The sequence below is a fragment of the Chelonia mydas genome, chromosome 4, assembly GCF_015237465.2.
Source record: "Chelonia mydas isolate rCheMyd1 chromosome 4, rCheMyd1.pri.v2, whole genome shotgun sequence".
In the NCBI taxonomy this organism is placed as follows: Eukaryota; Metazoa; Chordata; order Testudines; family Cheloniidae; genus Chelonia; species Chelonia mydas.
In genome coordinates, this window is record NC_057852.1 from 79,495,383 (window position 1) to 79,519,853 (window position 24,471).

Sequence of the window (24,471 nt, forward strand, 5' to 3'; positions counted from 1 at the left end):
TGCATGCTCTCGATTTTGCAAGGCCACCCCATTCCTTATGCTCTACAAGCCGGGGTAGAAGAGAAACTGTGGCATTTAGACACTGTGGGGATTATCTGGCCAGTGAAATTCTCTGAATGGGCTGCTCCGGGAGTACCTGTAATAAAAGCTGACAGCTCCATACCTATCTGCGACAATTACAAACAAACTGCAAACCAGGCTACCCACTTGGAGCATTATCCCATTCCTCATATTAAATAGAAGATCTTTACAACAAGCTGGCAGGTGGAGTCTTGTTCTACCAAACTAGATAGGCTTGCTTACCAACAGTTAGTCCTGAATGAAGATTTGAAAACTGTGGTCACTATCGATAAACATAAGGGACTCTATTGGTACACCTGCTTACCATTCAGAATTTACAGAATTGCTTGTCCTATCTTCCAAAGGGTCACGGAAGGTTTATTGGCTGCATTGCTCCATATCGTGGTATATCTAGATCATGTTCTTGCAACACGACAGTCAGTAGAACATCTCCAGAACCTAGATGAAGTCCTACGAGGGTTAAAGGAAGTCAGGTTGCAACTCAAGTGCTGAAAGTATGTTTTTATGGCCAAGAAGGTGGGTTATTTAAGGCATTATGTTTTAGGGGAAGGATTGCAACCATTAAAAGAGAAGACTTAAAGCCATCAAAGTAGCCCTGATTCCAGAAAATGTGAATGAGCTCCAGGCGTACCTTGGCCTTTAAAACTACTATGGATGATTCATTGCAAATCTGTTAACATAGCTTTCCCCCCTTCATGCATTGCTCAAAAAAGGGCCAGAGTGGCACTGGAATAAGGATTAGGAGATTGCCTTCAAAGAAATCAAAGAGCTTCTGAAGTCAGCCAAACTCCTGGTGCATTTTGACCCCAAGTGTGCCCTGGTACTTACTTGACACTTCACCCTAAAGTGTGGGCACAGTACTTTTGCACTGAATGGAAGAAGGGACTGGCAGGCCAGTCTGTTGTGCCTCACGCTCCTTACCATCTGCAGAACAACGGTGTTCCCTATTAGATAAGGAAAGCTTGGCTATTGTCTTTTCAGTCAGGAAGTTCCACCAGTATCTCTTATTCACTGTAATTAGTGACCATAAGACACTTTTAGGACTTCTGGGGGAGGCCAAAGCTATTACCCCTTTGGCTTCTGTATGCCTGCAATGTTGGGCATTATTGCTAACAGCCTATTAGTATCAGCTTATCGCTAAGCCTGGACAGGCAATTGGTGATGCGGACAGCCGCAATTGGCTGCTGGGGGATTAAGCACCAGAGGACAACCCTGTATCTCAAGAAGTAGTTCCAGCTTTAGGCAGAAAAGGAGAAGCTCCACAAACAGCTAAGCAGATTGCTCAGTGGACTAACTGAGATCCTGTTCTGTCCCAAGACTCATTTTGTACAACATGGATGGCCCAAGTTGATGGTATCTTCAGACATTCATCCTTAGTCTCACAGGCATTGGGAACTAAGTTTCCAAAGTGGGGGCTCTACTCTGGAGATCATGAATCCTAACACCTCCCAAGGAAAGAAAGTTAATACTGGAGGAACTGCACGGAACTCACTGTGGGGCAACCCAAATGAAATCTCTTGACAGAAGTTACACCTGGCAGCCAAGCCTAGAGAGACAGATAGCAAGTGGTACTGGGCTGTGGGTTTAACTCCACATTCTTCCTCCTACAGCCTCTTTGAAATTGTCAATTGCTGGATGTTGTAATTTTCCCCCTCTACAGGCTGAACAATCAAAGGAGGAACAGAAACAGGGTTTAAGTGCTGAAAAATTGATGAGAAAAGCTTCCAAGGATGTGTGTCGGTTACGGGAACAGAGCCAGAAAGTGCCACTGCAAGTGCAGTCGTTCAGGTACAGCATGTTCTGGTTGGTCTTCTGGCTCTTCTAAATCTGTAAAGTTGGTCAGTCTAAGCTCTCCTTTTAAGAACAGCCTTTTATTTAGAATTGGTCAGTTTGCTTTAGTGTTGGAACATGAATTATCTGAGTGTGAGACAATATGCCAATGCAGTATTAGTCAAAACCTACATCTTCTCTTAATCCAGGGCTCTGATGCGTAACAGTTTAGTGATTTCAGAGACTAAACAACAGAGTTGGGGAAGAAAGAGCAGAATTATGTCTACGTTAGGAAATTAGGTCGATTTTATACAAGTGGATTTTTAGAAATCGATTTTATACAGTCGATTGTGTATGTCCTCACTAAGAGCATTAAATCGGCAGAGTGCGTCCTTACTACCGTAGCTAGCATAGACTCACGGAGCGGTGCACTATGGGAAGCTATCCCACAGTTCCCGCAGTCTCCGCTGCCCATTGGAATTCTGGGTTAAGCTCCTAATGCCTAAAGGGGCAAAAACATTGTCGTGGGTAGTTTTGAGTACATGTCGTCAGTCTCCCCTCCCTCCTCCGTGAAAGCAACTGCAGACAATCATTTTGCGCCTTTTCTCCTGGGTTACCTGTGCAGACGCTATAACATGGCAAGCATGGAGCCCGCTCAGCTCACCGCTGCTGTTGTGAGCATTGTAAACACCTCGCGCATTATACTGCAGTATGTGCAGAACCTGGCTAAGAGACAGCAGCACGAGGACCATTGTGAGGAGGACATGGACACAGACGTTCCTGAAAGCATGGGATGTGGCAATTGGGACATCATGGTGGCAGTGGGGCTGGTTGATACAGTGGAACGCCGATTCTGGGCCCAGCAAACAAGCACATACTGGTGGGACCGCATAGTCTTGCAGGTAGGGGATGATTCCCACTGGCTGCAAAACTTTCACATGTGTAAGGCCACTTTCCTGGACCTCTGTGAGTTGCTTTCCCCTGCTCTGAAGCACAAGAATACCAAGATGAGAGCTGCCCTGACAGTTCAGAAGTGAGTGGCTATAGCCCTGTGGAAGCTTGCAACACCTGACTGTTACCAGTCAGTCGGGAATCCGTTTGGAGTGGGCAAATCTACTGTGGGGACTGCTGTGATTCAAGTAGCCAATGCAATCACTGACATTCTGCTATCAAGGGTAGTCACTCTGGGAAATGTGCAGGTCATAGTGGATGGTTTTGCTGCAATGGGGTTCCCTCACTGTGGTGGGGCGTTAGACGGAACGCATATCCCTATCTTGGCACCGGACCACCTTGCCAACCAGTACATAAACCACAAGGGATACTTCTCAATGGTGCTGCAAGCACTGGTGGATCACAAGGGACGTTTCACCGACATCAGCATGGGATGGCCAGGAAAGGTGCATCATGCTTGCATCTTTAGGTACTCCGGGCTGTTTGAGAGCTGCAAGAAGGGACTTACTTCCCAGACCATAAAATTACTTTTGGGGATGTTGAAATGCCAATAGTTATCCTTGGAGACCCAGCATACCGCTTGCTCCCATGGCTCATGAAGCCATACACAGGCAGCCTGGACAGTAGTAAGGAGCAGCTCAACTATAGGCTGAGCAAGTGCAGAATGGTGGTAGAGTGTGCCTTTAGACATTAAAAAGCTTGCTGGCGCTGTTTGCTGACTAGGTTAGAGCTTCATGGAGATGTCCCTGGAGGATTCCCGCTCCATCCCCAGACATGTGAACAGACTTTTCCAGCAGCTGTACTGACCGCGAATGCATCCCAAGTCTTCAGGGCAAATCAAACATTAAACACTGTTGCTTTTAAACCCTGTACTCTAGTTACAAATGTGCACTCACCAGAGGTGCCTTCTCCGCCTTCAGGGTCGAGGATCTCGCCTTGGGAGGGTATTGGCTCCAGGGTGATGAAAAGGTCCTGGCTTCTGGGGAGAATGGATTCACCACTTGCCTGCTATGCATTCTCCTCCTCCTCCTCCTCCTCCATTTGCATGAGATTCCCCCCTTGCAGGTGTCCACGGACAGTGGTGGGGTAGTGGTAGGGTCCCCTCCTAGAATGCCATGCAGCTGATCACAGAAGCAGCATGTATGGGGCTGTGACCCAGAGCAGCCATTTGCCTCCTTTGTCTTTTGGTAGGTTTGCCTGAGCTCCTTGACTTTCACGCGGCACTGCTGTGGGTCCCTGTTGTAGCCTCTGTCCATCAGGCCCTGTGCGATTTTGGCATATATATTAGCATTTCTTCTTTTTGATCGGAGGTCTGTCTGCACAGATTCTTCTCCCCATACGCCAATCAGATCCAGTGTCTCCCCTTCGCTGCATGCTGGAGTTTGTTTGCGATTCTGAGGAGACTGCATGGTCACCTGTGCTGCTGAGTTCGCCACGCTGACCAAATGGGAAATGAAATTCAAAAGTTCCCAGGGCTTTTCCTGTGTACCTGGCTAGTGCATCAGAGTTGAAAGTGCTGTCCAAAGCGGTCACATTGGAGCACTCTAGGATAGCTCCTGGAGGCCAATAACGTAGATTTGCATCCATACTACCCCAAATTCGACCCAGCAAGGTCAATTTTAGTGCTACTCCCCTCGCCAGGGAGGAGTACAGAAGTCGATTTTAAGAGCCCTTTAGGTCGATGGAACGGGGTTTCTTGTGTAGATGCATTCATTATAAAATCGACCTAACCCTGGAGTGTAGACCAGGGCTAACAGAGATTCTTTGGCATAATTTTAGGAAATCTCCTTGATGCCAATCAATCTAGGACACATAATAGTGAGTTAAGTTAGTGTTTCATAGATTCATAGATATTTAGGTCAGAAGGGACCATTATGATCATCTAGTCTAACCTCCTGCACAACGCAGGCCACAGAATTTCACTCACCACTCCTGCAAAAAAAACCCTCACACCTATATTTGTGCTATTGAAGTCCTCAAATCGTAGTTTAAAGACTTCAAGGAGCAGAGAATCCTCCAGCAAGGGACCCATGCCCCATGCTACAGAAGAAGGCGAAAAACCTCCAGGGCCTCTTCCAATCTGCCCTGGAGGAAAATTCCTTCCCGACCCCAAATATGGCGATCAACTAAACCCTGAGCATATGGGCAAGATTCATCAGCCAGATACTACAGAAAATTCTTTCCTGGGTAACTCAGATCCCACCCCATCTGATATCCCATCAGAGGCCATTGGGCCTATCTACCATGAATATTTAATTACCAAAACCATGTTATCCCATCATACCATCTCCTCCATAAACTTATCGAGTTTAATCTTAAAGCCAGATAGATCTTTTGCCCCCACTGCTTCCCTTGGAAGGCTATTCCAAAACTTCACTCCTCTGATGGTTAGAAACCTTCATCTAATTTCTAGTCTAAATTTCCTGGTGGCCAGTTTATATCCATTTGTTCTTGTGTCCACATTGGTACTGAGCTTAAATAATTCCTCTCCCTCTCCGGTATTTATCCCTCTGATATATTTATAGAGAGCAATCATATCTCCCCTCAGCCTTCTTTTAGTTAGGCTAAACAAGCCAAGCTCCTTGAGTCTCCTTTCATAAGACAGGTTTTCCATTCCTCGGATCATCCTAGTAGCCCTTCTCTGTACCTGTTCCAGTTTGAATTCATCCTCCTTAAACATGGGAGACCAGAACTGCACACAGTATTCCAGGTGAGGTCTCACCAGTGCCTTGTATAACGGTACTAAAACCTTCTTATCCCTACTGGAAATACCTCTCCTGATGCATCCCAAGATCGCATTAGCTTTTTGGCGGCTCATAGTCATTCTATGATCAACCAATACTCCAAGGTCCTTCTCCTGGTCCGTTACTTCTAATTCATGCGCCCCTAGCTTATAACTAAAATTCTTGTTATTAATCCCTAAATGCATGACCTTACACTTCTCACTATTAAATTTCATCCTATTACTATTACATAGAATACTATTACATAGTCATTCTATGATCAACCAATACTCCAAGGTCCTTCTCCTGGTCCGTTACTTCTAATTCATGCGCCCCTAGCTTATAACTAAAATTCTTGTTATTAATCCCTAAATGCATGACCTTACACTTCTCACTATTAAATTTCATCCTATTACTATTACTCCAGTTTACAAGGTCATCCAGATCCTCCTGTAGGATATCCCTGTCCTTCTCTAAATTGGCAATACCTCCCAGCTTTGTATCATCCGCAAACTTTATTAGCACACTCCCACTTTTTGTGCCGAGGTCAGTAATAAAAAGATTAAATAAGATTGGTCCCAAAACCGATCCTTGAGGAACTCCACTGGTAACCTCCCTCCAGCCTGACAGTTCACCTTTCAGTAGGACCCGTTGTAGTCTCCCCTTTAACCAATTCCTTATCCACCTTTCAATTTTCCTATTGATCCCCATCTTATCCAATTTAACTAATAATTCCCCATGTGGCACGGATTCAAATGCCTTACTGAAATCTAGGTAAATTAGATCCACTGCGTTTCCTTTGTCTAAAAAATCTGTTACTTTCTCAAAGAAGGAGATAAGGTTGGTTTGGCACGATCTACCTTTTGTAAAACCATGTTGTATTTTGTCCCATTTACCATTGACTTCAATGTCCTTAACTACCTTCTCCTTCAAAATTTTTTCCAAGACCTTGCATACTACAGATGTCAAACTAACAGGCCTATAATTACCCAGATCACATTTTTTCTCTTTCTTAAAAATAGGAACTATGTTAGCAATTCTCCAATCATACGGTACAACCCCTGAGTTTACAGATTCATTAAAAATTCTTGCTAATGGGCTTGCAATTTCATGTACCAATTCCTTTAATATTATTGGCTGAAGATTATCTGGGCCCCCCAGTTTAGTCCCATTAAGCTGTTTGAGTTTCGCTTCTACCTCAAATATGGTAATGTCTACCTCCATATCCTCATTCCCATTTGTCATGCTACCATTATCCCTAAGATCCTCTTTAGTCTTATTAAAGACTGAGGCAAAGTATTTATTTAGATATTGGGACATGCCTAGATTATCCTTGACCTCCACTCCATCCTCAGTGTTTAGCGGTCCCACTTCTTCTTTCCTTGTTTTCTTCTTATTTATATGGCTAATGAACCTTTTACTATTGGTTTTAATTCCCTTTGCAAGTTCCAACTCTACTTGACTTTTAGCCTGTCTCACTTTATCCCTACATGTTCTGACCTCAATAAGGTAGCTTTCCTTGCTGATCCGTCCCTTCTTCCACTCCCTGTATGCTTTCTGCTTTTTCTTAATCACCTCTCTGAGATGCTTGCTCATCCAGCTTGGTCTACAACTCCTATGAATTTTTTCCCCTTTCTTGGGATGCAGGCTTCCGATAGCTTCTGCAGCTTTGATCTAAAATAATCCCAGGCCTCCTCTACCTTTAGATCCATAAATTCTTCAGTCCAATCCACTTCCCTAACTAATTTCCTTAATTTTTGAAAGTCAGCCCTTTTGAAATCAAAAACCCTAGCTGCAGATTTATTTTTGTTAATCCTTCTGTTCAGTTTGAAATGAATTAGCTCATGATCACTTGAGCCAAGATTATCCCCTACAACCATTTCTTCTATGAGGTCCTCACTATTCACCAAAACCAAATCTAAAATGGCATCCCCTCTAGTCAGTTCAGCAACTACTTGATGAAGGAATCCATCAGCTATCGCATCTAGGAAAATCTGAGCCCTATTATTATTACTAGCACTCATCCTCCAGTCTCTATCTGGGAAGTTAAAGTCTCCCATGATCACACAGTTTCCTTTTGTATTTACTTTATTGAACACATTAAAAAGGGCTCTATCCATATCCAAATTAGATCCCGGCGGTCTATAGCACACCCCAAGCACTATCCCAGGGGAGGCTCTAATAGTTTTCTTCCCCAATGTAATTTTTGCCCAGATGGACTCAGTCTTATCCATTTCATCGCTTCTTATTTCTTTACATTCTACCTCGTCATTGATATACAATGCTACTCCACCACCTTGACCTTTATTTCGGTCTTTCCTAAACAGCACATACCCTTCGATACCTGTAGTCCAGTCATGACTACTATTCCACCATGTTTCTGTTATCCCTATAATATCTGGTTTCACTTCCTGCACCAGTAGCTCTAGTTCCTCCATTTTGTTACCTAGGCTCCTCGCATTGATGTACAAACATCTTAATTTTCGCTGTTTGGCCTCACTCACATTCTGTACCCTATTAGGCATGGTCATTCTACAGCCAGTATAACCTATTAGACTGGTATCTACACTGCCCTTCCTCCTACCCACGGCTGTATCCTCTCTTACTTCGTTTTCTTTCCTCTCAATGCTAAAATCCGGCATGGAGATTACCTGGACATCTCCCAACCATCTCCCCCAAATTCCTAGTTTAAAGCTCTCTTAATCAGTTGTGCCACCCTCCATCCTAGAAGTCTATTTCCTTCCCTACTCAGATGAAGTCCATCCTGAGAGAACTGTCCTCTGTCCATGAATGCCTCCCAGTGGCCATACATCCCAAAGCCCTCCTTATAGCACCACTGCCTAAGCCATCTGTTGATAGTCATAATCTTGTCACACCTTTGTTGCCCTTCTCTAGGAACAGGCAGAATCCCACTAAAGATCACCTGAGCCTCGATTTCCTTAAGCGTCTTCCCCAGCCTAGCATAGTCTCCCTTAATACTTTCCAGCGAGACTCTAGCAGTATCATTTGTTCCCACATGAAGGATAACTAGGGGATTCTTTCCTGCTCCCTTTAGAATCCTTTTCAACCTCAGGTCTACATCCCGTATCTTAGCACCTGGAAGACAGCACACCCTCCTATTCTCTGGATCAGCTCTGGTTACAGGCCTATCTATTCTTCTCAGTAAAGAGTCCCCAATCACATAGACCTGCCTTTTCCTGGTGATGGTGCTATTCTCCAGTCTATCCCCTGTTCCCTCTGGCTGCAAGATCTTTCCATTCCTATTCTCCCTTGTAATCCTCTTTAACCCATCCTGTATCCTCCTGGGGCTCATAGTTGGTGTAGTCTCCATTAACTCTTCCTCTTTTCCTACAGGACTAGCCGCTCTTCTCTTCTTCTCTCTGTTAAGGCAGTATCTGTTTGATCAGGAAATCCTCATAACTGGCACCATAATTGGATGGCTGGCTGGGAGGCTTTGGCCCGCTCTAGTCCCTTTTGACAGCCACAAGGAGAAACAAGGCAGGTAGAGATTGTTTATGGGTTTTGTTCAGCGTAAAGCAGAAATGAAATCTTATAAATTTCATTTCTGTTGGTTTTGCCTGTCATTAACTCTTAAGAGGCTGTGGTTCTAGCCTTAGGCTCATGCTGTTAAATGCAAGATTGGTGGTGAATAGTGTCACCTGTGGTGACTGAAAGATGAAGTACCTGATCTTGCTTGCATCACCAAAAGCTGGTAGGATAATACTGATGGATCCATTCTGATGCAGCAGCCAGCTATTCAGTACAGAATCAACCTAAGGAGAATGATCAGGGAGGTAGTATGGCCATGCTGTTTGCCTCCAACTCAGAATACAGCAGTCACTCACTGCAAAATTGGATAAAATATACTGTCTTTATCTTCTCTGTGTGTGTGTGTCTTGGAATGGAGTTAATTTGTGACTAATTTTTGGGTGCTGTGACAGGGTCAGGCCAGATGGCTACAAGAGAGTGCTAGAAGGCAGATATATTAGCCCCAGGTTAAGGAGGTCCCTTTTCCCTGGGTAAGGTAACAGGGAAGTTTCCAGAACAATCAGGAACTTTCTGGAAACAATTAAGGCAGACAGGCTGATTAGAACACATGCAGCCAATCAAGAAGCTGCCAGAATCAATTAAGACAGGCAGGCTAATCAGGGCACCTGGGTTTTTTTAAAAAGGAGCTCACTTCAGTTTGTGGTGTGTGTGCGAGGAGCTGGGAGCAAGAGGTGCAAGAAGCTGAGAGTGAGAAGGCATACTACTGGAAGACTGAGCAGTACAGGCATTATCAGACATCAGAAGGAAGGTCCTGTGGTGAGAATAAAGAAGGTGTTGGGAGGAGGCCATGGGGAAGTAGCCCTGGGAGTTGTAGCTGTCATGCAGCTGTTACAGGAGCCACTGTAGACAGCTGCAATCCACAGTGCCCTGGGCTGGAACCCGGAGTAGAGGGCGGGCCTGGGTTCCCCCCATCCCTGCATTCTTCCAACTTGATACCGGAGGAGTTGACCTGGACTGTGGGTTCCAACAGAGGGGAAGGTCTCTGGCCTGTTCCCCAATCCACTAGGTGGATCAGCAGAGACTGAAGGGATTGTTGTTCTTCCTTTTCCCCATGCTGGCCAGTGATGAGGCTAACTGAGTGAACGGCAGATTTGAGCCTTGAAAGTGGCCAAACTGAGGGCTGCCGTGAACCTCTGAGGCGAGCAAATCCACCAATAAGCGCAGGACCCACCAAGGCAGAGGAGGAACTTTGTCAGAGTGCTAATCAACCTATTGCTCTCCCAGATCTTGGCATGAGCTATGGAAGCTCCTAACCATAGTGTTGTTGGAGGAATTGAGGCAGATAGTTACACAATGATTTCAACATCCATCGGGACGATAAAACCTTGGTATCATCTCCGAAGTTCCTGATGGCCATGTAACTATGTGAACTGGTAGCTACTGGCTCAGTTCAGATAGTTGCACTCTTGACCTAGTGTTTTGAACTGGAGCTCAAGCTGAGGCAGTTGGAAACCAGGCTCCATGTACTGGGGAAATAGCCCCCTATAGTTTGAGTTTAGGGCACACCTATCCTGTCAGGCGATGGACCTGTTTTAATAGTCCCCACTCTAAAACTAATGAAAGTAGAGCACCTCTAGGAGGCTCTGTGGGAAGATATTCGTGTGAAAGATCACTGTTGAGGGGTTGGTAGAATATTGTAAACTTTTATCATCCATAATCTATATGTAAGCAGAGTCAGGATGAGCTCCACCCTGACATCTGGTGGTGAGGTGTGGCAAGTTGTGGAAAAGAACTTCAGGGGCCGATCCCATTTGCATAGGCACACCCACCCTGCCTAGCATGAGCCAATTGCTGCCAAAATGGTCACTTTGGCTGCCGTGGGATCCCCAGTGTCTCTGTTATTGGGGCAGGAATAATAAATTATTACCCTGATTATGGGTATCAAGGACAGTGGACCTGTACTTGGCCTTTTGTTATGACGGAGGGACTCACCATCAACTAAGTAGCACTTGCTAGGCAAGGGATATGGGTTCCAAAACTCTGTGACGTGAGAGAGGCTGGGGACAGGTATTAATACTTGGTGGCATGGGCCCCCTCGTGAGGGCCTTACATGCTAATTGCACTTCCTCCTCTCTCCACTGTGGAATATCAGAGCTCATTTTGATTCCATTAGGAGTCTAGTTACAGGCTGCTGAGCTGAATTCACTTTGGGCCAATGGTGCACCAGCACTGAGGCTCCCCTACAACAAGCTGAAGTCACAAAAGAGCTAAACTTACTAAGAGCTGAAATCACTGAGTGTTGTGTTAAGTAGTGGGGGAGCCTGAAGCTATATGGCAGAGCAGTTTGCGGGACAGCGAGCAAAGCGGCTTGTGGACAGAGCAGTTTGTGGGACGCAGAGCATTGCAGTTTGCGGGACGGCGACCAGAGCGGCTGGTGGAGCAGAGCAGTTTGTCAGAGGCCTAGAGCAGCTCATGGGGCGGCTGGCAGAGCGGAGCCCCATGGAGAGGTGGGGCCATCAGCTTTGGACCACGTAAGGTGCCCCTTCACCCGCCCCCCCCCCCCCCCCCAATCTTCACCCATGTTGGGAGGTAAAACTCTGCAGATAAACTTTCGAACTCCGACCAGGGACAGAGACTTTTGGGTCGTTGGACTTTTGGGACTTTGGGTGATTTTGGGTTGCTGGACTCAAGAACCAAAGGGAAAGGACCCGCCCCAATTTGCTTGGGGTGGGTTTTTTGCTAATGGGTTGTGTTATGAATCCCGTTGGTGTTGTTTCCCCAACATAATGCCACATTGTTTCTCTCTCTTATTAAAAGGCTTTTTGCTGCACTCAGACTATGTGCTTGTGAGAGAGGAAGTATTGCCTCTTGGAGGCGCCCAGCGGGCGTGGTATAAATTTGTCCCAGGTCACTGGGTGGGGGCTTGAGCCGGTTTTGCATTATGTTATTGGAATGGACCCCCTAGATACTGAACCCGGCCCTTGTTGCTGCCAACTCTGACAGGCAGAAGGGTTACATATACGTTGTGTCCTATGCACCATCTTATCCCGCTTTGCCCTCATGGATTTCCTTCGTCTATAGATAACCTATCACGGGTGAAGTGAGAATGAAGACAGCACAGTCTCCAGTGACAGAAATCTGGGGCTGATGTTCAGAGATTGAGTCATGAAGAGTCTTTAAATTCTTATGCCATGGTTATGTGGGAGGCAAAGTAAAGATTCTTTGCCTCTGCCATATCATCCAAAACGTCTCAATCAATAGATTAGGTTTGGGTGACAGCTTGTTGAAGAAACAAGAAGAAAGCCAAGGAAAGTGTGGGCCCCTTACTGAATGAGGGAGGCAACCTAGTGACAGAGGATGTGGAAAAAGCTAATGTGCTCAATGCTTTTTTTGCCTCTGTCTTCACTAACAAGGACAGCTCCCAGACTGCTGCGCTGGGCATCACAACATGGGGAGTAGATGGCCAGCCCTCTGTGGAGAAAGAGGTGGTTAGGGACTATTTAGAAAAGCTGGACGTGCACAAGTCCATGGGGCCGGACGAATTGCATCCGAGGAATCAATCCTGAAGCACTTACACGAGAGGAAAGTGATCAGGAACAATCAGCATGGATTCACCAAGGGTAGGTCATGCCTGACTAATCTAATCGCCTTCTATGATGAGATTACTGGTTCTGTGGATGAAGGGAAAGCAGTGGATGTATTGTTCCTTGACTTTAGCAAAGCTTTTGACACGGTCTCCCACAGTATTCTTGTCAGCAAGTTAAAGAAGTATGGGCTGGATGACTGCACTATAAGGTGGGTAGAAAGTTGGCTAGATTGTCGGGCTCAACGGGTAGTGATCAATGGCTCCATGTCTAGTTGGCAGCCGGTGTCAAGTGGAGTGCCCCAGGGGTCGGTCCTGGGGCCGGTTTTGTTCAATATCTTTATAAATGATCTGGAGGATGATGTGGATTGCACTCTCAGCAAATTTGCGGATGATACTAAACTGGGAGGAGTGGTAGATATGCTGGAGGGCAGGGATAGGATACAGAGGGACCTAGACAAATTGGAGGATTGGGCCAAAAGAAACCTGATGAGGTTCAATAAGGGTAAGTGCAGGGTCCTGCACTTAGGACGGAAGAATCCAATGCACCGCTACAGACTAGGGACCGAATGGCTAGGCAGCAGTTCTGCGGAAAAGGACCTAGGGGTTACAGTGGACGAGAAGCTGGATATGAGTCAGCAGTGTGCCCTTGTTGCCAAGAAGGCCAATGGCATTTTGGGATGTATAAGTAGGGGCATAGCGAGCAGATCGAGGGACGTGATCATTCCCCTCTATTCGACATTGGTGAGGCCTCATCTGGAGTACTGTGTCTAGTTTTGGGCCCCACACTACAAGAAGGATGTGAATAAATTGGAGAGAGTCCAGCGAAGGGCAACAAAAATGATTAGGGGTCTGGAACACATGACTTATGAGGAGAGGCTGAGGGAACTGGGATTGTTTAGTCTGCAGAAGAGAAGAATGAGGGGGGATTTGATAGCTGCTTTCAACTACCTGAGAGGTGGTTCCAGAGAGGATGGTTCTAGACTATTCTCAGTGGTAGAAGAGGACAGGACAAGGAGTAATGGTCTCAAGTTGGAGTGGAGGAGGTTTAGGTTGGATATTAGGAAAAACTTTTTCACTAGGAGGGTGGTGAAACACTGGAATGCGTTCCTTAGAAGTTTTTAAGGTCAGGCTTGACAAAGCCCTGGCTGGGATGATTTGATTGGGGATTGGTCCTGCTTTGAGCAGGGGGTTGGACTAGATGACCTCCTGAGGTCCCTTCCAACCCTGATATTCTATGATTCTATGATTCTATGATCAGAGCTGCCTTCCCGGGGTAGTTGATAAAGTTCCTCTAGTTATGAGGGATATGTTGTGAATAAAACTGAGCAGATTTGGGCTTGGCTGCCTGCTACTGTGAATGAGTGGCAGGAACTGGAGTCAAGTTCAGTCCAATTCAATGAGAGAGATTAGAGGTGTTTTGCTGTGTCTTTGAATTCACTTCCTTCTTGGCTGGTAAGGGTCAGCAGGAGAGTAGTCGGTCCGTTACTAGTGGAGCTTGTCGACCCCCTCCTTCCGACAGGTCATGTAGGTGGTATCTGTTCAGGGAGCTGTTGCGCAACCTTTGCTCAGGAAACCATTATGTAACGTTGGCAATATGGTTAAATGCCACCGGCTGTCTAGTCTCCCATTTTTGGTTAAGGTGATAGAGACAATTAAGAGTATCTAGATGCCCCAGATCTGCTTGAAACTTTTCAATCTGGTACAAACTTGGGTACAGGGCTGGCATTGGTAGTAACGGTGGATGATCTCCTACTGAAGTGTGAAGATCCTGGTGCCTGTGCTGATAAATCTGCTGTTTTCAATGCTGTTCATTATGAAATGTTACAGATTTGCTGTAGACTATAGCAAGAGTAGGCACAACTGCTCTTTGGTGCCGCTGTTCCTTCCTTTGCCAAGTACTCCCCAAGAGTAGTGTGGCTCTTTATCCCCTAGGGGCAATGGCTTGTGGAGTTCAAGGTTCTCTTTTGTCCCTATCTCATTCATCGTGTCCATTGGGCTACTGAGAGGGCTAATGGGGAGGTACTTTCTGCATGCTGATGACATCGAGCTCTGTATCTTTCCCTTATAAGCCATGCAGTGCTGTTGAAAGCCGGTTCAGTATCTGGGTGAGACTGGTACATGCATGAGAGCTAGCTAGCTAGCTAACTGCAGCGTAATCCAGATAAGGCTGAGGTGATGATGATAGGCCTGGGGAAGCAACTGGAACATCTAGTGACAATTCTACCTACCTCTTTTTGAGGGAATTCATGCAGCTTGTTACTCCTGCCCTGTTTTTCCCTTCCACTAATTTTCTTTCTCAAAGTCTGGATCAGATGTCAAACGCTCTTTTAGCAGTGACTGTTCCCCTTTTAATGCCATATTAGGATATATGGTTACCATGATCGCAATGTTACAATTACGAGTTTTTGTTGCTGCCGCTGCTGTACTGAGAAGCTTCATTTTTTGTTCCCACTGGAGCTTCTCTCTCTTTTGATAAGTGTGCATAATATAGGCCCTTCATTTCAGACTTCTCTGGCAACAGCGTTCTCTGCAAGCATATTCATTGGATACCTTGAAAGGACTGACCCTAAGGATTTTAGTCAATAGAATAAATTATTTGTACTTGAAATTTTTGCATAAAACCGATAGTTTAAAGAGCTGTTCTCTTATGTTATTCATCACATACTGAAGCTGTTGGAGTTCTTGTGATATTTTAGCTGCTGATCATTTTACAGATTTCCTTAAACTTATTTTCTAATTCTAGGGAGAAGATAGCTTACTTCACAAGAGCGAAGATCAACATACCATCCCTACCAGCAGATGATGTATAATTACATTTTTCACTGAAGTATTTTTTCCCTCGCTCATCTTTTTAGATGAACGTTTTATAGTTAGAACCTCCTGCTTTTAAAGATCTTCTATTTTACATCCGACTATAAAGATGTTCATTTGTAAAATACAGCGAACTGAGTTCTTGTCTGTTAAAAGGCGCCAAACAAACAAACAAACCACAACTAGCAGAAAACCAAAGTGGAACACTTCTGGTACACGGATGCTAATTTTGTACAGTTTGTATGTATCGCATGTGTGCTCTTATTTTGTAAAGATGGAACAAAGGAAAGTGTGTATCCTGTTGAACCGCACTGTGTTGAGAAATATTACGTTCAACAGAAGATTGTTTGTCTTTTCACTATTTTCACATGAGCAGACTGTGAAGATGGCTGTTATGCCATGCAATATTTTTGTACAAGTGTGACTTTTATAGTTGGAAATTAACCATGAATGCAAGCTCCTTTCCAAAACAGCAAGGCTGCCTCGTAACAGGTGCTCTTTAGATTTCCATCACCTACGTTGGGATTTTGTTTCTGAAAACCATTTCCTGACTGTCCTTTTTATTTCTGTGAAGAAAGAAGGTGGAGTACTGAGTGCAGGAGTATAATTTTGTGAATGTACAGTATTTTGGGCTGCACTGTACAGTACTTTGCCTCTGCAAGGTGGGGAGGGGAAAGGGCAGACCAGTAACCCTAAAACCTCTTACAGTGACACTACCAAAAGGGCAGCTGCTTTCTGAAACTGAAGCTGAATCAAATTCACATCAAAGTGTTTATAGATGAGTAGTCATACCACTGCGCTGTCAAATCGTACGTTTAAATGTAACCTTTTGACCTAAATGTTGTCTACTTTTGTCAACAAGCAGTATGTAGAAAAGATCAGGTTCATGAAAAATTAAACCCGTGCTGTTGTCAGAAGAGGAAAAACTACCCATCAAATTCAAAATGAATCCACTGACGCAAGTACCGGAAGTATTGTTGGTGTAGAAATCCATGCTGGAAAAATCTGTGACCTAGAAACCATAAACTGTTTCAGTTGGGTATGTACTCCAGTTCTCATTACCTTTTTTTAAGTAAATGAAACACAAGCTGTTTTTCAGAATAATGATGGTTCAAGTTGAACAAACTTAAGGAGTAAATGTGAACAAGATGTCTATCAAAATAGAATTTTCGCTTATCTGACCAGACCTTTTTGTTTCACAATGTGGATGTGCTTGTCATCGTCCCTGGGGAAGCATGCGACTGCATCAGATCTGGAACAAAGCATCTACAACACGCTGTTGGGTAAAACAAAACTTTGTGGTTGATCTTATAGCGAAAACAATGTAACTCAACTTGTATCTACAGTACCTAATCTCTGAAGGTTTTTGAAAAAAATGTTAAATTCAAAGATTTTTTCTTTTTTCTATGGATAGAATCTTTGTCCTTAACCTACAGATTATATTGACAAGCCACCTATACATAGCACTTCACTTTTCCAGAAAATAATTAGCCTTGTTGAAAGATGAAGAGAACATAGCTACAATATGTTTGCGAATGTCAAGGTAAGAAAATTCTGTGCCTAGAATCTTTTGTTAAACACACCAAGGATTTTCTTCTGATACACAAATACATTTAAAGGATTTGAAATAATAAATGTATAACTGGATGCCACACAGTTCTGAACAAGTGCCAGTCAGGCCAACTGACTGAGCATCATTCTTCATGGATATCCATTTATTGCTGTTCTTTTAACACACACACACACACACAGAGACACACACACAAGACTACTAGAAACAAGAAGATATGATTCATGCTTGTGAGGTCAAACTTTAAAAACAGAAGTTTGACATTTACTGTAGAGGTGAAACGAAGGTTGACTGTTTCAGCTTCTCAGTTTGATTATATAAAGTGTTGGTAGGATGTGTAGAATTGTACCGTATGATTTATTTTTTTATTTATTTACAGTCTTATTTATGTTCTGTTAAATATAGTTCAGTTCTGGCCATTTAAAATGTTTGATGTTAAACTATTGTGGGAAATATTTACAGCTTTCTAAATTCTTGCCAGACTAGCTGCTGTTTGTGTACATGTTGAATAACCTTCAGAGGAGTATAAAAAAAATAAATTCTGATTGGGTGTGGCCAAGACGGTCAAGTTCTGATGGCTTTAGTTTGCAAAATTTGCTCATTTTTAAAATGAGACAGACTTAAACATATCAGCTCTTTCTCCTCACTTTCCAACTCATTAGTAGCGTTACAAACTTATTTATAGGCAGCTTTTAACAATTGTGGGGGTTTTGTTTTTTACTAATTCAGATTATTCACACTGCTGAAACATTCAATAGACTGAACTAAAAGTGGATATGAACAAACCATGAAGTTCAGATTTATAAATCTCACTCTTGAAGAAGTAGAGTTTACCCTGTACAGGGAATAACCAATGTAGTAATTAGTTCTCGTGTTTCAGTTATCAGTATGTAATTGCAATTGTGTAATCAAAATTAAGTATTACAGGTACAAAACAATATTATGAATGAAGTTCAGCAGAAATTGTTCTAGGATACAAATCAAATAATTTTAAAATCTTTTTTACTGTTGCTATGTTTATGCTGTATTAAGTATCGAATGCTCAGGACTGAACTAAATATTTAATCAGGTTATATTCCGAATGTGTTTCTGTTCTAATTTTGTCTGTAAAAGTATGCAAATACATCACATAGATTAACTTTCGTCTCTGCACTTTCAATGTGTTTCAGTGATTTGAAAAAAAATAAAAAACGTTAACAAAGCTGTTTTGTAGACTAGTGTTTAATTTTAGTGAAAACTTTGATTGCTGGGCTGTTTCTGAGCTCTTTGCAAAAGTAGATGTTCGCTTACTATTTTTGTTGACTTCAGAAAGTCACTGCAGTGTTAACGTCAATCACTGCTAGTCCTTAGGATTGTGGCATATCATGCTAATGGAAGTGCTCTCATCGGTTTTCGCTTAAACTCCAGTGTTAATGTCCAAGTAGATTCACTGCTCATTAAAGTGGTGTATAATAGCTATGACCACAACCATCCAAAGTGCAAACTTCCACATGCAGGCAACACAGCTCAGTATTGTCCTGGAATATATTCTAGGCCTGAGGCTCTTATGAGCTACAGTTTGTGCCAATGCGTGTGGTGTTTTAGTGATAGAGAAAATTGAGGTCTGTATAAACTGATAGTACAAAAAATATATTTACATGTGACATAAGATAGGCTTGGAACTCTGGACTCCACTTTACCACATTAACCTCCCTCCTCTGCTCTCTGTCACCCTAGCACATGAGAGAACAGAGAGACTGAGGTAGAGCCTCAGACGGTGTAAATGGCCATAGCTCTGCTGAAGTCAGTGGAGCTATGAATCCTTGCACCACCTGAGGATCTACCCCACTAGGTCTTGCATAAACATTGTTAATGGACACCGAGAACTTTCTTGCCCATTACCTTCTTGTCACAGCAAATCCACCAATGCAAAATATTTAGGCTTCTTGAGTGTTGGAAATACGTAAGTCAAAGAAAACATTCTTGCTCAATTAAGTCACTGGGAGGTTTTTTTTCCCATTTAATTGAATAGAATCAAGCCTATATTCCATAATAGAAAATCCAGAACTCATACTTTAGATCCATAGTAAGTTATTTTTCTATGACAGATACATTGATCAACACGTGAAATTGTGTGGTACCAGATCTGCACAGTCATAAACTGTATTATCATATCAGCAGATACAACCAAAGTAATTAGTCTAATCACTGTTAAGTTTCAATTGTTTTTTCTCTCCACAATGAACATGAAAATGGTTTACCGGACTTGCAGGAAGGGTGCAGTGTTCTAACTTGGTGATTAAAGGGAATAACAAAGTTTTTTAAAAATCTAACACCTTGTAGGTGAGGTGGTTCGTCTGTGTCAGATAAACCTACAAATCCTGAACTGAAAAGTTTGATTCTTCTAGTCGAGTTTTAAAGGAAAGAGAAATAACGTGATAAATCAGTAATTCAAAGATGTGGCTGGAGCTGGGCTCATATTCCATTGGTTTTGCTTTTCAGAAAATAGCTGGTCTTTGAACAGAAAAGCATACACTCAATAATAGTGCCCTTTCTATCACTATTGGGGTAACAATACTCCAACCCTTTTCACTAAGTAGTCTTAATAGTTCTGGATGTTTTTACTTAACTCATCATTTGGGATGATAATTCATAACCTGAATAATTCACGTTCCGTATATTTGGATAAGCCCATGCAAACTTTATATAGTTTAACAAATAAGGTTGTCTGCCTGTGAGAAATACTGCATTTATTTTACGAAGTTTTAAGAAGTATATTTGTTTAAAATCAGACTAATTACATGTACAAGAACTGCTATATATGATAAAAGTTTAACCGAAATCTTTCACTGAATGCCGTTCAAGTATTCATGATTAAAAACTCAGTTCCTATACTCTATAAAATAGCAAATGCTTATGAGCAGATTAACTCTTTCAACTAGGTATTTTTCAGCCACCCCTGGCTCTTTAGTTTTTTTCTTTGTATCTGAAATATGCAGATGCCGGAACATCCAGGTTAACTTTTGTGTCTTGTTTTCCCCATAGTAGGTTGGGATAACAAACGACTAGCTGTTTTGGGACACTGGCCTGTGATGCTGGTGAATTACATGCAGCATTTTTAAGAAACTAAGAGTGCTTTAAAAAAACGAGATCTCTGCCAGTCTTTTTAGGGTTTGGGGAATTTTCCTGGATAAAGAAACACAGTTCCTACACAGAGATCTCCTTCTCTCTGTAGCAAAAGTCTATAGCCAGAATAGAAGTATTTTCAGGGTATTTGTAGAGGTGGGAAATACTCTAGATCATGAAAATATTACTGGATCAGATAGGTGGATGGTTGTGCCATAGGGAGTCAAAGCCTTTGAATTCCACTTAATTGGCTTCATATGAAAAGGAAACTTAACATTTTTGGCTCTTAACCAACATACGAGAGAGCAACCTTATACATTTTGGGGGTCTACAGTTCAGCTTTAATAGCAAAACAAAGTAGTGGTTCTTCCATACAGTCATGATAGCTTTAATGTCCTGCTGCGAAACAAAACAGTTTTGCCCCCCGGAGTGACGACACTACTTTGAAAGAACAATTACAGGAAGAAAGAATTAGACACACAACTTTAGTGAATCAGCTAAGTAACAAAGAGTCCTTTGAATCATTATTGGAACAAGCTTCTGCCTTGTGCTAGAGTTTTGAAAAGAAAGAGAAGACTGTCTGTACTACTTAAACTCCTAGATTTTCAGGACTATTTTCAGTTTCCAAGTGTTGACAGTGATCTTGCATTTCTGTTACTGTGTAATGGACTGAGGATGGATGGACTTCCGTTGAACAGACAGTGCAATTAAGTAGTGACCCTCCTAGTATAAGACATATTCCAGCAAACCAGCCAACAAACAGTGCTTCCCCCAAGTCCCACTTGGGAATAATCTCTGGGATATTCTCATCGAAATTTTCCTCGACTATAGTGTGAGCAACCCAAGAAACTGGGGCCATGACTGTAATTGCTGATATCCAGAAGAGTATTCCTCCAAGCAGTAATAGCCGTTTCTTTAGTTCCTGTTGTCTTTCACCGATCTTCAAACAGTCCAACCCAAAACCTGAAAGGAAGAAGCCCAAAAGTCCTAATCCATTTGAAACAAACATCAAAATCCTAGAAATCCGAAACTCTGGAGGCAAAGCCAAGAAAGAATCAAAATCCTTACATTGAACTCCCCCTTCCTCTTGGGAAATACAAACTTGCCAGAGTCCCATGGTCCAGGTCTCGAATTCATTTAACTCTAAAGCGAGATTTTTCCAGTCAGGTAAAAAGGTAGTGAGACAGGATAGAAACCATCCAAACAGAGAGAAAAAAATGCCATTTAATTGCATCACAGTTCTGTAGACTATAGCCATTACAAGAGCACAGTCCAAAAAGCTTTAGGAGGAACGTCTCTCTAAGGGCTGATACCTTTTGTGGTGGTTGGAGCTATGATGATCTTAGTTCTTTGTGCCCTGAATATAAGCTTAGATATTAACCCTTTGAAAACTCTGAAACACTTTTTTGTTCTTCATGAATATAATGTTTCATGTAAAGGACGAAGGACTCTGCTAAACCATGGGTTAGGCTTTCTGATCAAGATTTGATCTGTTACCTTCCAGTGCCTGATGATTACAAGTCTGCGGATGAACAAAGAAGGCTCTATGACCCCTCACCCTAAAATACAACAGAAATCTTTGTGCTTCCATACGGATTAATTAGATTTTAAGTAGTGATAAAAAGCCAGCTCTGTCCTCAACAGGACTTCATTGTATTAGCAAAACTTGACATTTCAGGGATGTAAATCAAGGCCTTGTAAAGAAAGGTAGACTGTTTCCCTATAATCTTTATTCTTAGACTTCCTCAACATACACAGTGGCTTATTCTCCACTCTTTTGTTCTATGTCACAAGCACTGGGAAGACTCTCTGTAAAAGGTCCTTGTATGTTTCATTTTTTCTATGTTTGTTTCTCTTAAAATGGGCTTCTTTTAACGTCTGACCCATTTAAGGGGCAAAGGAGAAGTGAGTAAATAATCAAAGTGCCATAAAGAAAGCAATCCATTACAATTCTAGACTTCCACCCATCATAATGAATTCAGAGCAGAAATTCAGTTGTTGTAAACTGAAGAAAATGCAGCTGTGACCATTTTAAATCAGTGGAAGTTGTCCCCTGTACTCTCTGGGCCTAGTCCTGCAAGGTGCTGAGTATTTGCTCAACTCCAATTTAAGTTAGTGGGTGCTGAGGTTGTTTCCTATTCCTGGTGGTAGGAAATGCTCATCACCTTCCCATATGAGGCCCTATATAAGCAGGGTCAGTGGGAAATCATGGAACCCATATATAGCATCATGCTTTTGCCCTGGTATGTGCTTCTCTGAAATCTATTTTTTCTTATCCTGACTGAGGGCTGTTCTGCATAGCTTTCCTCCTGGCACAGTACAGCTACTCATGGACACACCACTGCAATGTACTATATCAACACACAGGGAGGAACTTGCTCGTTGCTGCTGTGTCAGGAAGTGATCCCCCTTGAGGAAAAGTGCATCAGTCAGTGTCACACCGATGGGCCTGTCAGGGTTCCCTCCCCACTCTGTACTCTGGGGTGCAGATGTGGGGACCCGCATGAAAGACCCCTTACGCTTACTTCTACCAGTTTAGGTTAAAAACTTCCCCAAGGCACAAATTCTTCCTTGTCCTTGGACAGTATTGCTGCCACTACCCAAGTGAGTTAGGCAAAGATTCAGGAAAAGGACCACTTGGCGTTCCTGTTTCCCCAAAATATGCCCCCAATCCCCAAACCAAATAGGTAAACAAGGTGAGCACAGACCAGACCCCTTGGGTTTTTAGGACACTAAAAACAAATCAGATTCTTAAAAGCAGAACTTTATTATAAAGACAAAAGTAAAAGAAGCACCTCTGTAAAATCAGGATGGAAGGTAATTTTACAGGGTAATAAGATTTAAAACACAGAGGATTCCCCTCTAGGCAAAGCTTTAAGGTTACAAAAACCAGGAATAAACCTCCCGCTGAGCATAGGGAACATTCACAAGCTAAAACAAAAGATAATCCAACACATTTCCTTGCTTTACTTACAGTTTTTGTAATCTTAGCTGCTTATTTCAGGTAGGGTTTTAGGAGAGGGTTTTTTCCTGCCTGGTCCCTCTCTCTGTCCCAAGAGAACACAAACAAAGAGAGCGCAAACAAGACCTCCCCCCACAGATTTGAAAGGATCTTCTTCCCTTATTGGTCCTTTTGGTCAGGTGCCAGCCAAGTTATTTGAGCTTCTTAACCCCTTACAGGTAAAGGAGGGATTTTATGATACCCTTAGCTGTGTGTTTATGACAGGCCCCTGCGCCTTCGTAGCCTACAGAACACCTTAGGGCACCATCCCAGTCATTAATACTCAGACAACCACAAAGGACCACTCAAGGACTCCATTCTGCAAGACATCTTGCACAGGTTGGGGGTCCCTGAGTTTAGATGTCTTTGTGTCCAACGGCCATAGGTTCTGTTCCAAAGGAGGATCCAATTCCAGCTTCCGGTCAGATGTCTTTCTGATCCTACGGCTATCCGGATTTGTGTATGCTTACCCTCTAATTCCCTCAAGATCAAACAATGCAACTCAAATGAGGGCGTGGCCCAGACAGTTTTGGTTTGCCGATCTCATTAACCTATTAACACGGCCCCCACTTACGCTCTCAATGCTCCCAGATGTCATCTCGCAATTGAAGGGGACAAATCCTGCACCCAGCCCCAGGCCCCCTCACCTCACAGCCTGGATGCTGGCTAGCTAACATCCACTGATCGATCCTGCTTTTTAATAGTTCAGTACATCTGTTGTGGAAAACGAGTTACACCACAACACATCCTAGCTTGCAACAGAAAGGATTCCACCAGTCTTACCTGTGCTGCTAAATGGAAGAGGCTCTCTATCTGGGTATCGGGGAATCATCTGTCTCTCTTGGAAGCACTGATGGCTGCCATCCCTGGACTACCTGCTCACGTTAAAGTATTTGGCCTTCTCCATCAGCTCCCTTGCAGTGCATCTGGCACCTATCTCTGATCACTATCCTCCGGTGGGAAGGCCAGACTGTTGTCTCATCCGACAGTGGCTAGATTTCTCAAGGGTCTCATTCATGTTTTCCCACGAAGCAGAGACCCTGCCCTTCTGGGACCTCAGTACCGTTTTAACAAGTTTGATGGAGCCGCCTTTTGAGCTTTTGGTAGTCTGCCCTTTGGAAGTCTGCTCTTTGTACCACTTATCTATAAAGACTGCCTTCTTAGTGGCCATAACCTTAGACAGAAGAATAAGCGAGATGTAAACCCTTACGGCGGGGCTACTTTATATAGTATTCCAAAAGAACCAAGTGATTTGATGCCCTTATCTAAGGTTACTAATTTCTAATTTCTGATTGTTATCCTAATCAGATGATCCGTTCAGCTGTATGCTTCCCCAAACCTCACTCCACTTTGGAGGAGCTAAACTTCATGCCTTGGATATTAT

The 24,471-nt window shown here is 43.2% G+C and overlaps 1 protein-coding gene and 1 long non-coding RNA gene across 2 annotated transcripts; one reads left to right on the forward strand and one right to left on the reverse strand.

The window, feature by feature from the left end:
* Positions 1-1,685: 1,685 nt before the first annotated feature.
* LOC119566115 lies at positions 1,686-17,146 on the forward strand. The gene is made up of 2 exons (XR_005225166.2): positions 1,686-1,869; positions 15,344-17,146. It is a non-coding gene; the product is annotated as an uncharacterized LOC119566115 (long non-coding RNA).
* Positions 17,147-20,675: 3,529 nt separating this feature from the next.
* Positions 20,676-21,347, reverse strand: LOC102935319 (claudin-22). The gene has a single exon (XM_007062378.2). The coding sequence runs from the start codon at positions 21,342-21,344 to the stop codon at positions 20,676-20,678; it is 669 nt and encodes a 222-aa protein (XP_007062440.1). The 5' UTR covers positions 21,345-21,347.
* Positions 21,348-24,471: the final 3,124 nt, after the last annotated feature.

Bases quoted from the DNA above. Each gene is read 5' to 3' on its own strand.
- LOC102935319 (XM_007062378.2), bottom strand. From the start codon at position 21,344: ATGGCTATAGTCTACAGAACTGTGATGCAATTAAATGGCATTTTTTTC.